Source organism: Lactuca virosa, chromosome 2, assembly GCF_052849685.1.
Source record: "Lactuca virosa cultivar CGN04683 chromosome 2, Lactuca_virosa_CGN04683_v6, whole genome shotgun sequence".
Taxonomy (NCBI): Eukaryota; Viridiplantae; Streptophyta; class Magnoliopsida; order Asterales; family Asteraceae; genus Lactuca; species Lactuca virosa.
The window spans coordinates 178,243,324-178,256,749 of NC_136427.1; the positions used below are offsets into that span (position 1 = coordinate 178,243,324).

Below are 13,426 nucleotides of genomic sequence, written 5' to 3' on the forward strand. Positions count from 1 at the left end.
AATTCATCCGTAAATAATTCCAATTTATAGAATGATGAATTCAATCGATCAATGATGAAGTTTCCATCTTTTTTTCGGAATTTACCTCAAGATCCAACATCTGGTATTGATTTTTGGTGTATATATGTAGAAACTGCACATAAATGGAGGTCTTTGTTTCCAAAGAATCAACAAAATTTTGTTCCCTGTAGTTTGGAAGGATCAACCACAGGCTGAACTGAATCATTATGCTATTATGTGTTTTGCTTCAAAACACTTAATCAATCACCTATTGTGCATAAAAAACAAATAATTTTGTGATAAAATAATAAGAACCACCTGCGACATCACCCAGACCACAATAGCAGTGCCCTGCTGCTTTCCTTGTTCTTGTGAGCACACAAGAACACATAGGAATTGGAAACCCATATGGCATCAGGTGTCGAAGAAGAACGAAAACTAAAGAGGAAATGACGGGAGACCGTTATATGAAGGTTATTCCTTGAAACTCACAAAATCAAAAATAAAAAATTTCCTAGTGGAAAAACAAACATAAGAAAATTAGATAAGCAGACGATGTTGAACCTTACAAACCATCTTCCTTCAACATAGATGCTCAGATACGAACCCAAAAGCTCTCAATTGATCGATGGCAGTGGTAGGCACAACGGCGACGGAGAATGTAAAGAACACCGACTTTATGGTAAATCGATCAATTATTTTGGTGAAAGCTTTTGTGTTGCAGACAAACGCCAGAGGAGACCATTTAGGTTCATGTGATGTTGAATGGGATAACCCGAAGAAACGAACATGGTGAATGATAGGTATTTACTTCGTGTAGAACACCCAACAATTTAGATTTGTTCTTAATTTGACTTCCAGGCGGAAGATTGTTTCTTGTAGCACTAGTGGATGAAAGACATAAAAGCTGATTGTTGCAGAGAAGAGAAGGAAAGTGGTTGAAGAAGTGGGTTAAAATGAGTTTTGAGGTATTGAGGCGGCGGATTATATGTTCTTTGCGTCTGATTGGAAGCATTATCATTGGGCGGTGGTATCAGACCAGTCGACGGTTGAACATAACATAACACGTGGAAACGAAAAATAAGGAACACATCAGACATTCCACCAACAAAACAAATATAATAATTCCCAAAACTCAATACTGAGGGTAGAAAAAAAAAATAAAAATAAAAATAAAAAAATAACTGAAAAGTGGTAATATGAAAACCCTAAAAATGAAAGGAAAAAATATGAAAATATGTAAACTGTGGACCAAACATGTCAAAAAGCAAACCATCATGTTCATAAGGCTTAACTTTATATATATATATATATATATATATATATATATATATATATATATATATTCAAGTTCATTAGAGACATTAATATAGTTTAGGATTAAATTAAGAGCCTTTAAAAAATAAAAAATAGAAATAAACAAAAAACAAACTTGTAAGATACATTTATATGATAGAGAAATGCACCCTTATCATTGCTTTGATATTTTATTATTGGTTATAAAGAAGGATGATTCAAAAAGTCAAGTCGCAAGACACAACTTTAAGCTTATATCATGCTCCAAAATTGAATATACTTTACTTTTGTACGATATTAATTTTCTCGTTGTCTATAGAATTTCAGTTGACTTTACACACTTCTGAAAAAACAAATAAGATAGAAAAATTGTGTAGAAAGATGAATGTTACCATTTTAATATATGGAAAAAGATGAAATTTATCATTTTAATATAGTGATAAGGACTAAGGTTAACATAGTTTTGATTTTGTATACATTTTAGTTATTTATGTTTTTTGCACATACATAACAATTATGGGATATCTCCAGAAAAGTCCCAATATTTTGGACAAATTTTTAATAAAGTCCTAAATTTTATTTTTTGAATAAAAAAATCCTGACTTTTTCACCTTTTGAATAAAAAAACCCAAGAAACCGGCTAATTTTTTCACTTTAGCCCTTTTTGACCTGTTCAGCAGGTCATGAGACCAAATTGTTAATTTTTTTAAAATAATGTGACTTTTTTGCAGATTTCGTCAAAATTTGTATATAATGTATAAACCTATTTTTTACATATCTCTATCTATTTTTACGTATTTGTGTATTTTTTATGTTTTTATATGCATATATTTACATATTTTATGTATTTTAAATGTATAAACGTATTTTTTTACTTATTTATATGTACTTTTAACCATTTTACATATTTTTTATATATTTTTATGTGTTATTTTTTATGTATTATGTATTTATATGTATTTTTATATATTTTTACGTATTTGTGTATTTTTTAAAAGCTTTTTATATAGATGTTTATGTATTTTAAGTGTATAAACGTATTTTTTACGTATTTATATCTATTTTTAAGTATTTTACATATTTTTTATGTATTACGTATTTATGTATATTTTTTAAAGTTTTTTATATAGATGTTTTTGTATATTTATGTATTTTAAATGTATAAACGTATTTATATGTATTTTTTAAGTATTTACATATTTTTGTGTGTTTTTATGTGTTTTTTACGTATTATGTATTTATATATTTTTTTGCGTATTTATGTAATTTTTTAGTTTTCTTATATAGATGTATTTTTATGTATATTAAATGTTTAATCATGTAAAAATAATACAATTAAACATTTAATTTACATAAAAATACATAAACATCTATATAAGAAAACTAAAAAAATACATAATTACGCAAAAATACATATAAATACATAATATATAAAAAAAACATAAAAACACACAAAAAATATGTACGATGCTTAAAAACATACATATAAATACGTAAAACAATACGTCTATACATTTAAAATACATAAATATACAAAAACATCTATATAAAACACTTAAAAAAATACATAAATACGTAATACATAAGAAATATGTAAAATACTTAAAAATAGATATAAATACGTAAAAATACGTTTATACATTTAAAATATATAAACATCTATATAAAAAGCTTTAAAAAAATACATAAATACGTAAAAATGCATAGAATTACATATAAATACATAATACATAAAAAATAACACATAAAAATACATAAAAAAATATGTAAAATGGTTAAAAATACATATAAATAAGTAAAAAAAATACATTTATACATTTAAAATATATATAAAAATACGTAAATATCTACATATAAAAACATAAAAAATACACAAATATGTAAAAATAAATATAGATATGTAAAAAATATGTTTATATATTATATAAAAATTTTGACGAAATCTGCAAAAAAATCTCATTATTTTCGAAAAATTAACAATTTGTTTCCATGACCTGCTGAACAGGTCAAAAAGGGCTAAAGTGAATAAATTAGCCGGTTTCTTGGGATTTTTTATTCAAAAGGTGAAAAAGTCATGATTTTTTTATTAAAAAAATAATATTTAGGACTTTATTAAAAATTTCCCCAAAATATTGAGACTTTTCTAGAGATATCCGGGGGCGGAACTATATGGTTGGCGGGGTAGCACGTGCTACCTTTCAAAAATCATGAATCCTTTACAATTTTTTTCTAAAAGTTTAGTTTAAGGTTCTATTTACGGAACTTGTGGTGCTTCTATTTACGGAACTTGTGGTGCTTCTATTTAGCATGATTTTAACGTCCAAAGAGGCTAAAAGCCCATTGACGTCCATCAAATATTTTCATTTTAAAGTCCAAAGAGGCTAAAACCCCATTGGGCATTGAGGTCCATCAAATGTTTTCATTTTAAAGTCCACAGAGGCTAAAAGCCCATTGAAGTCCATCAAACGTTTTTATGAAATATGTGGGTCCAGTCAAATGCAACATTGAGTAAGCATAGCCCTATTTGTTTATTTGAAGGAGTGATTATATATAATAAGTTACAAACCCCCACTTGTTAGAATTTGTTTATATGAAGGAGTGATTACATATTATAAGTTACAAACCCCACTTATTAGAATTATAAGAAATATAAATACATATCCATTGAAGTTTCTAGTGTGTTTGGCATTGGAATTATAAGGAAATTCGATTAAGTGTCATGGTTTGTATCAAGTGAAATAAATCTTTTTATTTAAGTTTAAAATATTTTATAGGTAATATTTAATTGTGTATACATCGTGTATAAATCATTATATGTTGTGTTTATCGAGTTTTATTTCTGTGTCGTATCGTGTTAATTTTCGTCTCAAAATTTGAACATGACAAAATATGACATTGGTTTTTTTATACAAGACAACACAAACATGAATTTAAATTTCCATTTCATTTCAATATTGTTTTGTTTATTGTATTTTCGTGCTGTCGTGTCAACTTTAGCTACGTCTAAACTCATATAGAATGAAATCGTAATTTTTAATTCTTGTTATTATATTATATATTACTCTAAAAAAAATGTGTGCTACCCCTGCGGAAAATTTCTGTTTCCGCCCCTGGAGATATCCCTAACAATTATTGTTAACTTGTTTGGATTGTTCACAAAATACCATTTTGACCAATTGATGTATTTTTTCCGACCAACGATATTTTGTTTTTGTATATATTTAGCCACTTACATTTTGTTTTTATACATATTTAATCATTTATATATATATATATATATATATATATATATATATATATATATATATTTATATATTTAATCACTTATATTTTGATTTTGTACATATTTAAGAACCCGTCATATGTTTTGATTTTTCCAAAAGTTGAAAGAACAAGTTCATATGCTCATCTAATAAGAGGTCTACAAAACAAAATATATGTGAGTAAACTTGTACAAAACAAAACATAAGTAACAATAAAGCAAAAAAAAAGAAAAAACAAAACATATACATAAACCAATCGTGATAGCTTCCTTTCTAATAAATAAATAACTTCAATATCATGCTGCCATGTGTCCAATTATTCAAATGCCACGTGTCCACCTCTCAAACATCCTACATTCTATTCTATTCTACGTCAATATTGCCTGAGAATTTTTTTCATAAAAACAAAAGTTCCTACAAATCAGTAAGTCACTTTTAATTAATGCTCTAAATTAGCGGCATTTAAATTTAAAATATACAGTATACAAAAGACTAAAGATATAATATCCCTAAAAAACAGCAATTCATATTCCAATTTCCCCCTCTTAAACCTCTTTAATTCCATGATTCACTGCACAAATACCTCCTACATTCTATGTCAAATACGTCAAGATTTACCTGCGATATAATTTCATAAAAAAAAACACGTCCTACAAATCAGTAAATCACTTCTAATGCTCTAAATTATCTGCATTTAAATTTTAAATATACAGAATACAAAAGACTACATATATAATATCCCTAAAAACAGCAATTGATATTCCAATTTCCCCCTCTTAAACCTCTTTAATTCCATGATTCATTGCCACAAATACGTCAATTTAAAACATTCAGTTTATGTTTTCCTTTTATACATTAAAAATTATAAAGATATAGATACTATAGAGATTATAGAGATATAGAGATATTATAGAGATATCGAGATATGATATCCCTGAAAATCAGCTACTCAAATTACAATTACCTTGGCATTATACCTATAAATACGTATAATGATCGATCCATAAAATTGTTTTCTTCACTTCTCTCTTCAAAGCTTTCAGAGTATAATTCATCCGCATCTCTGCATCTACATTCATACATTTCAATCAATCAGGTTGGTATACAAAACTATTCACTTCCATCGTCCTTTTTTTTCTGAAACGATAATCATAGAGGTCAATCTGACACAAATTTTTTTTTTTAAAAAAAACATTCATGACATATGGTTGGGTACATAAAAAACTTTATATGTACATTACTGTCATCTGTATAAATATTTTGTAGTATATTGCTGTTTTTTAAGCTTTTATACAAATGGTTAACTTCAAGTAATATACATTAAAGGGCAACATACTTTGAAAGTATCCTGCCATTTTATGTATATTACATGTTGTTTATACCTTTTAAACACCTATTCAAATAATAAAAACTTTAAACTACATTGCTATTTCTCACTAAATTCTTCACTTCCACCCTCATTTTTTTTCTGAATTGATAATCATAGAGGTCAAATTATGTCATTACTTTTTTTTAATATTCATGTCATCTAAATAAAAACAGAAATATATAATAATAATAACACATTTTATGTATATTACATGTTTTATTTAGGACTTTGATAATTTTACCCTTTATGTCATTGTAAACCATAATACTTACTCACCATTAAGTTTCATTTCATGAATTTTTAATTTTAAAAAAACAGGGAATATTTTTTTTCACTTTTATTTTTGTCATGTATTTATAATATCACCCTATTTTACAGATTCATAGCTGCTGGTGATGTTACTCTTATACGTGATCTTGATGTCTTGAAGGACATGTTCACTATGAAGCTTCGTATTATCAGATTATGGACATTGAAAGATTACTATAACAAAGACGAAATTTTTTCCATTCAACTTAATCTAATGGACGAACAAGTACACTATATATATGGTTTTAATTATTTACATGTTTATATTTATATTTATCTTTTTAACTTTTTAATTTGATAACCAAACTTGAATATTGATGTTAATATACATCATAATTTAGGGTAACAAGATCCAATGTTATGTCCCCAATGCTTACATTTACAAGTTTAGAAAAGTTCTAAAAGAAGGGGAAACTTTTTTTTTTTATCAAAAATCCAAATTTGGCAAAGATGGATGAAGGAAAATTTCAACTAACTCATCAAATGCAAAAGCTCACCTTCAATCGCGAGACTACTGTCACTCCATGTCTCGATTTTTCTGGATCAGTTAATGGGTTTGCTTTTATTGACTATCATCCCATTATCGTGGGCACTGTTCCACAAAATATTTCATTGGGTTAGTATTATTTGTTTACCTAAGAATTTATATATTTTAAATAACTTATTTTTTTCTACCCTTCAAATAAAAACTAATTTCATCTGTTTGTTTGTATTTATGCTGATATATAGATGTTATCGGTTCGGTGATCGCAATTGGTGAAATTGATGCTCGAAATAAAGACAGAAAGAGGCATAAGATGAGACTACAGAGCCAAGATGTCAAGTTTGTTTTTATTATCTATAAATTAATTATTGTGTATATTAACTATTTTGATTGCAATATCAAAAAAAAAATTATTATTTGTAATTTTGTAATTTGTAATTCCCATCTTTTTTGTTAGTGGTTCTCAATTGGATGTTAACCTATGGGGAGATTATTGTTACACGTTGTCGGATTACATCCAAAAGAATCCAAACATTCTCCGCATCGTCATAATCCCTCAATTTGCAAAAATTAATGTCCGGCAATGTATAATGTTTTTTTTAATTATGTTTTATATTGCAATGATTATTTAATTGTTTTTTTTGTTTTTTATAGGTCGGCGATATGTTAATACATATTATGATATATCAAAGTTCATCATCAATAGTGACATTGATGAGATAAAAGTTTTCAAAAAAAGGTATATTACATTATGTTATTTTTTTGTTAATAATAAATGGCAATGTATGTTATAAATGATGTAACTATGTGGTTAATTAACAGTTTGAATCAAGATGGTCCCCATGAAAACTCATCCAATACTTTCTCCTATATGAAATCTAATCGAAGTTCTGAAAAGGATGATTTTGTGCTTAATCATGACCTGAAAACAATCGCTGATATTTTCGAACCGATTGAGGTAAGAAATTTCTGAAATTTCTATCAATCTTTCTAATTTCTGTTTTTTCAGAAATAATTTATGTAATTAACACATTTCGTTATTTAATATTCAATACTTATAATATTATTGTCTTTTTTAAATCAGATAAAAAAAGTATGTTATTGTTGCGACCATAAAAGGAATTCTTCAGCACACACCTTGGCATTACCCGGCATGTACAAATTGCAATACAAAGGCGGTTCCAAAAAATTCTTCCGATGAACCCAGTGTCACCGGATCATTCAAACATGCAACATATGAATGTCGAAATCCAAAATGCACAAAAACTGAAACATTGACAGTTCCGAGGTTAATACATTTTGAAAAACTCAATTTTCATATAATCGTAATTTCCAAATTATGTTGACTAATTTTGAGAATTTTACAATTCTTAAAAGGTTCATGATTCCGGTAAGAGTTCAAGATCATACTGGAAGTATGACTTTAACGATGTTTGAACAAGATGCGAAAAAGCTTCTAAAAATTTCGGCAAAAGATTTAGTTGCAAAAACAGCTAAGGTGAATGTTTTTCTTATTATTATTTAAAAACAAATTATTGTTATTATATATAATTAAATCTTTTTATGTTTTTACTTGCAGCTTGGTTTTTGTACTAACGTATACCCGTCCGATATTAATGTATTGAAAGATATGAAATTGGCTTTCATAGTTTCTGTTTCAAAATACAATGTGCAAAGGAGCACCAATCAATATACTATTTCCAGGATTAGTGATGATGAGATTTTGATTGAGGAGTTGGAAAAAAAGTTTGTCGTTGCAGAGGTTATTATAATTGATTTTTTTTCCAAAATATAATATACTTAAAAAAGGCTTATTAATTTTTCATTTGTGTTTTGAACAGGGAGGTAATTCACAATCGTTTGAACATGGTACCACTGATTGTGAATCTCAAGATAACATATTTATAAAGGTGTACTCTAAGTTATCTAAATATCTCATGTTAGTATTATCTTTAACTTTAATAACCTCTAATAATACTATTTTTCTTTTATAATTTTAGGATGTCATATCTCATACTGATGATAATGTAACACCAATGAATGTTTTCTAATCGACAGCCACAAGCCCAAATCCATTTCTCATTTATTCAAATACATGAGGGTAAAATACGATATTACCTTTTTTTCAAATACTTTTAAACTACTCATTATATTTTATATTTGTTTTATAATATTTTTTATAATTGTAACATTATACATTAACGTACCATTTGTATTTTAAATACTAATTAAATTTATTTTCATATACAGATGATAGAATATACCATGAATTCCACTTCAGCTAAAGAACGACGAAAATTAAGGAAACTATATTTGGATAATAGAAGATTTAAAAAAATACACGATCATACTTTATCTACCTCGCCACCTTTTAACAGTACCAGAACGGTAATTCTTTAGTATGTTAATTTTTTTTGTATAATTACTATGTTATTTGTTAAATAATATAAAAAATTAAAATCTATATAATTAATTAATATTAATGATTTTAATTTTACGTAACTATATAAAATAGTTATTCATTAATGATTTAATTATATTATTTGATTAATAATTACAACATTTTAGTATGAAAATGTAATTAATTTTGCAACCGTGGTTCCCACGGGTTATAAACTGGTTTTGTAATCGATACAAACAAATTCAATATTCATATACAAAAACAAAATATTACCCTAAACTCATTATCCTTTTTAATATATTATCTATATTATCGCCAAAGAAATAAATTTCCAATTCAACACACAAAAGAAAGGTAAACCGATCATTCGTACAATTTTGAGAACCAAAAACAACATAAAACCAACACCGGAATCGCCATTAACACTCGAGGTCACCAGGAATGCTTAATGCTTCCCAAAGTGGTCGCTGTTGTAACTCTTTGGACCCGACATGAACTGATAGCCACCCTGTTGACCGCCGGAACTGTTAATGTATGGTCGCATGTCGCTGTTCGTCGGAATTTTACCTTCCTGATCATATGGATACGTACCTACAGTGCCGGAATCGTGTTTGTGAGCAGCCGCGAGATCTCCAACTGTTTTCGGCTTCTCGCTGTCGTAAATATCACCAACAACAGACCCACGGTTGGCGTTTCCGGCGTCAGCCGATGGAACTGTGTATGACTGCCCACGGCCTGGAGCCACGTCTTTGATGGATGGCAGTCGTTTCATAACAGAATCGCCATCTTTACCCCACGTATGAGGTTGATCTTGGGTAAATGAATCCGGCCGGCCTGAATTAAAATCGGAGAACGACTGGGGGCCCTTATCGGCGGCGTTGTATGAGTCGTTGACCGGCGAGTGAGAAGTAGTCTCGGCGCGTGGGCCCGTGAATGAGGGGGGTGAAGATCCGTCCATGGAATCAGAACGCAAGAAAGAAATTTTGTGAAGAAGAGGTGAAGATGAGAGGGAAGATTGGACAAGGTCGTACTTATAGACTCAATACGTGTGTAATGGTCTTCACAAAAAGCAAAAACGCTGAATTAACGAAAGAAGTAGATAGGCATTTTCGTTAATTAGTTTGCAAAATATAGTTAAAAATTAATTGACAAAATTGCAAGTTTGGTCCCTGTGGTTTATCAAAAATTGGATGTTTGGTCCAAAAAGTTTTGGGGTTGCACCGGTGGTCCAAAAGGTTTGATTTGTTGTGGAATTGGTCCAAAGGCTTAACAGCCGTTTGTGCCCTCCGTTTGTGTGAGAGTATTTCTGTCAATTCACACCCCTTCTTTTAATATCTTCTTAAATTAAACCCCCTAACGTCTACTCCCTTATTAATAGATCCAACGTGTGTTCCCCCTTTTCCCTAAATCGATATCTCCTCCTGCTAAAATCGAAATCGTCTCTCCTACATTCAAAATCAACAATGGTGAAATCGAAATCGTCTCTCCTACACTCAAAATCAACAATGGTGAGATGTTTCTGTGGTCAAATGGCGCTAATGCGAACGGCTTGGACTGATAAGAACCCTGGGCGACGTTTTTGGGGATGCCCTAAAGAGGTTAGTATTCATGTGGTTGGTTATGAAGATTTTTCACCGATCACTCAATTTCTTCTTATATTTTGCTAGGATTCGACATGTGGGTTTGTGGGATGGATCGACCCTCAAATGTGTGAACGATCAAAATCAATAATTCCCGGGTTGCTGAGATCAATCAACAAGCTAAAGACTGAAGTTGGAAATTTAAAGGAAGAAAATCAAATGTTCAAGTATGATATTGGAAAAATAAAGGAAGAAAAATCAAAACTAAAGTTGTACTTGATATGTAGCTGGGTTTTTTTGGGTTTGTCTTTTTTCTGATGAAGTAGTCTGTCCATGTATTAGGGGTATATTTTGTGGTAGATTTGGAAGATTGCAATGTTTGTGAATGTACTCTTTTGGACATGCAAGTGAATGTAGTGTTTTGGTTAGTGGGTAATGAAGTAATTTGTTGCAAACATCCAAATATTTAGCTTCAACTAGACATAGCAGTGATGAGACACACTGTTAATGCTTAACATAACCAATAGTAACATAAATATGCAAAAAAGTAAAGGACAATCATGCATAAACAAAAGAACATCAAAAATAAATAACCATTGTTTGCACATACATAATTCTTGTTACATGACCAAAAAAACATCATTCTAGACGGAGGGTAAAGTTGTCCAAATTATCAAACAACATAAAACAGACACCCAAAATAACATCACAATGGTTCCCAAAAGTAACAACACATTACACATTCTTAATCCAACAAGTCAACACATCAATTTCCTCCTTGCCCCTTACAGGTTCTTGCATTATGTCCCTTGTTTTTACACTTGCTACAAGTGACAGTAATGAACTTCCTTGTGAGTTTTCCACTGCCTTCTGGACCATGACCATCTATACCACTAGCACCAGCTGTTTGACTTTGACTTTGATTTTCACTCTGATTCTGAGCTTGACTTTGAGATTTTTCCTCCATGGATCTTTGCCTCTTCTTCTTGGGCCTACTAGGTTGGTTACGATGTGGAGGAGGGCTGATCTTCATGGGACAATCACTAACAGGCCACATGATACGACCTTTGATTGGTTCTACCTTGTAGGAATAAGCTTCTTTCCAGGTTTCAAGCCAATGCACCTTGTGTACATAAGTGTAAAGTTCACCCACATCCTCACCATTTTCAGCTTTATCAAATAGGACTGCAATCACATGCCTACAAGGAATTCCTGTTAATTCCCATTTCCTACAGCTGTATACCCTTTGGCCCATGTCAACAACATGTTGATCTTGCCATGGTCCTTGTACTTCATACTTGTCTGAGGAATTCCACCTGCCTATGTAGTTAGAAGCATTTGTTGTGTTTGTTTCCATGATCTTTGTTGCTGTTGGAGTCAATGGACCTACACACTTCTGTTGAACCTTGATCACATTGCAAATCCTCTTCATCATGTACTCCCGAATGTACTCTAAGCATGTGATTATTGGTTTATCCCTCACTTCTACCAGTTTACTGTTAAAAAGGTTATTCAAAAGCATGTCTGTGATTGGTCTACCTGCAAGACAATTGTAACTTAGAACAACATACACCAAATATATGTAATTTATCATTGAATTGAAAGTTGTCTACCTGTGAAATGGCTTCTAGCCCAGTGTTGTGGTGGGATCTTCTTCACCCATTCATAAGCTTCTTTGTCATATTCACTGAACTCCTTCATCAAACGGTTGAATTCTTGCACTGTTGTTGCTTTGGCACAGTTCCACAACCTATCTTTGTACTCAGTAGTTCTCCATCTCTTCCTCATGTTTTCATAGATATTTCTGAGACAGAATATGTGTTCAGCAACTGGGAACAACTGTGCAGTGGCTGGAATTAAGCCATACGAAGTCATTAAATTGTGGTTAGTATAATACAAGTGCAATAAGAAAACTAAAATACATCAAGTAAATCTATTACCTTTTGTCTATCACTTATGAAAGTGAAGTTTGAAAGTTGTGACAGGCCAAGATCATCTCCCACGTACTCTAGAAACCATTTCCAACTTTGTGTGTTCTCAGACTCAACAATGGCGTATGCCAATGGGTATATACCATTGTTAGAATCTAAGCCAACTGCAGTCAAGATCTGCCCCGGGAAAGCTCCTTTCATAAACGCCCCATCCAAACCAATAAAATTCCTTAAGCATGCTTTGAACCCCTTTTTCATTCCACCTAAGCAAATATAAATCCTCTGAAAACATCTTGAAGTTGCATGTACAAGATTTGGTTGTTGAACCAGTTCCAGTTTCACAGTTGTGTCAGGATTTGTGGACTGCAACTCTAGTATGTAATCTCTCAGCACATCATATTGTTTTGTGTAATCTCCCATCACATGTTTTTTGGCATCTGCTATAGCCCTGAATATCTTATCTTTGGAGAAGCTCACATGATATCTTTTCTGGAGTAGTTCTTGTACAACTTTGATTGGCACAGTTGGGTTAGATTCCACTAGATCCATAATATGTTTAGACATGAACTTTGATGTGGCCGTTCTTACCTTTCTTGTATTGAGGCATGAATGTTCAGGTTGGTACATTTTCACACACCAACTTTCTTCCTCGCTTTTCCTAGATGCTTGTAAAACCCAATGACAAGACAGTTCAATACTTGTCTTTTTTACTTTTACCTTTAATTTTCTTCCTAGTGGTAGGTCCATCCACTTGCCCCTCATTAAATAATACTTTTCCTTTGCATGTGGCCCG

At 30.5% G+C, this 13,426-nt stretch overlaps 2 protein-coding genes across 2 annotated transcripts; one reads left to right on the forward strand and one right to left on the reverse strand.

The window, feature by feature from the left end:
- Window positions 1-628: 628 nt before the first annotated feature.
- On the forward strand, window positions 629-8,772 carry LOC145157992 (uncharacterized). Its single transcript, XM_079076957.1, has 14 exons — window positions 629-682; window positions 725-792; window positions 6,247-6,463; window positions 6,688-6,853; window positions 6,967-7,060; window positions 7,179-7,306; window positions 7,376-7,460; window positions 7,544-7,679; window positions 7,806-7,814; window positions 7,897-8,009; window positions 8,099-8,219; window positions 8,301-8,483; window positions 8,563-8,631; window positions 8,722-8,772. The coding sequence occupies exons 1-14, from the start codon at window positions 629-631 to the stop codon at window positions 8,770-8,772; spliced, it is 1,494 nt and encodes a 497-aa protein (XP_078933083.1).
- A 2,696-nt stretch (window positions 8,773-11,468) lies between these two features.
- LOC145157993 (uncharacterized) lies at window positions 11,469-13,182 on the reverse strand. The gene is made up of 3 exons (XM_079076958.1): window positions 12,643-13,182; window positions 12,316-12,541; window positions 11,469-12,241 (listed from the first exon to the last, which is right to left on the reverse strand). Exons 1-3 carry the CDS (start codon window positions 13,180-13,182, stop codon window positions 11,469-11,471), a joined length of 1,539 nt encoding a protein of 512 aa, XP_078933084.1.
- Window positions 13,183-13,426: the final 244 nt, after the last annotated feature.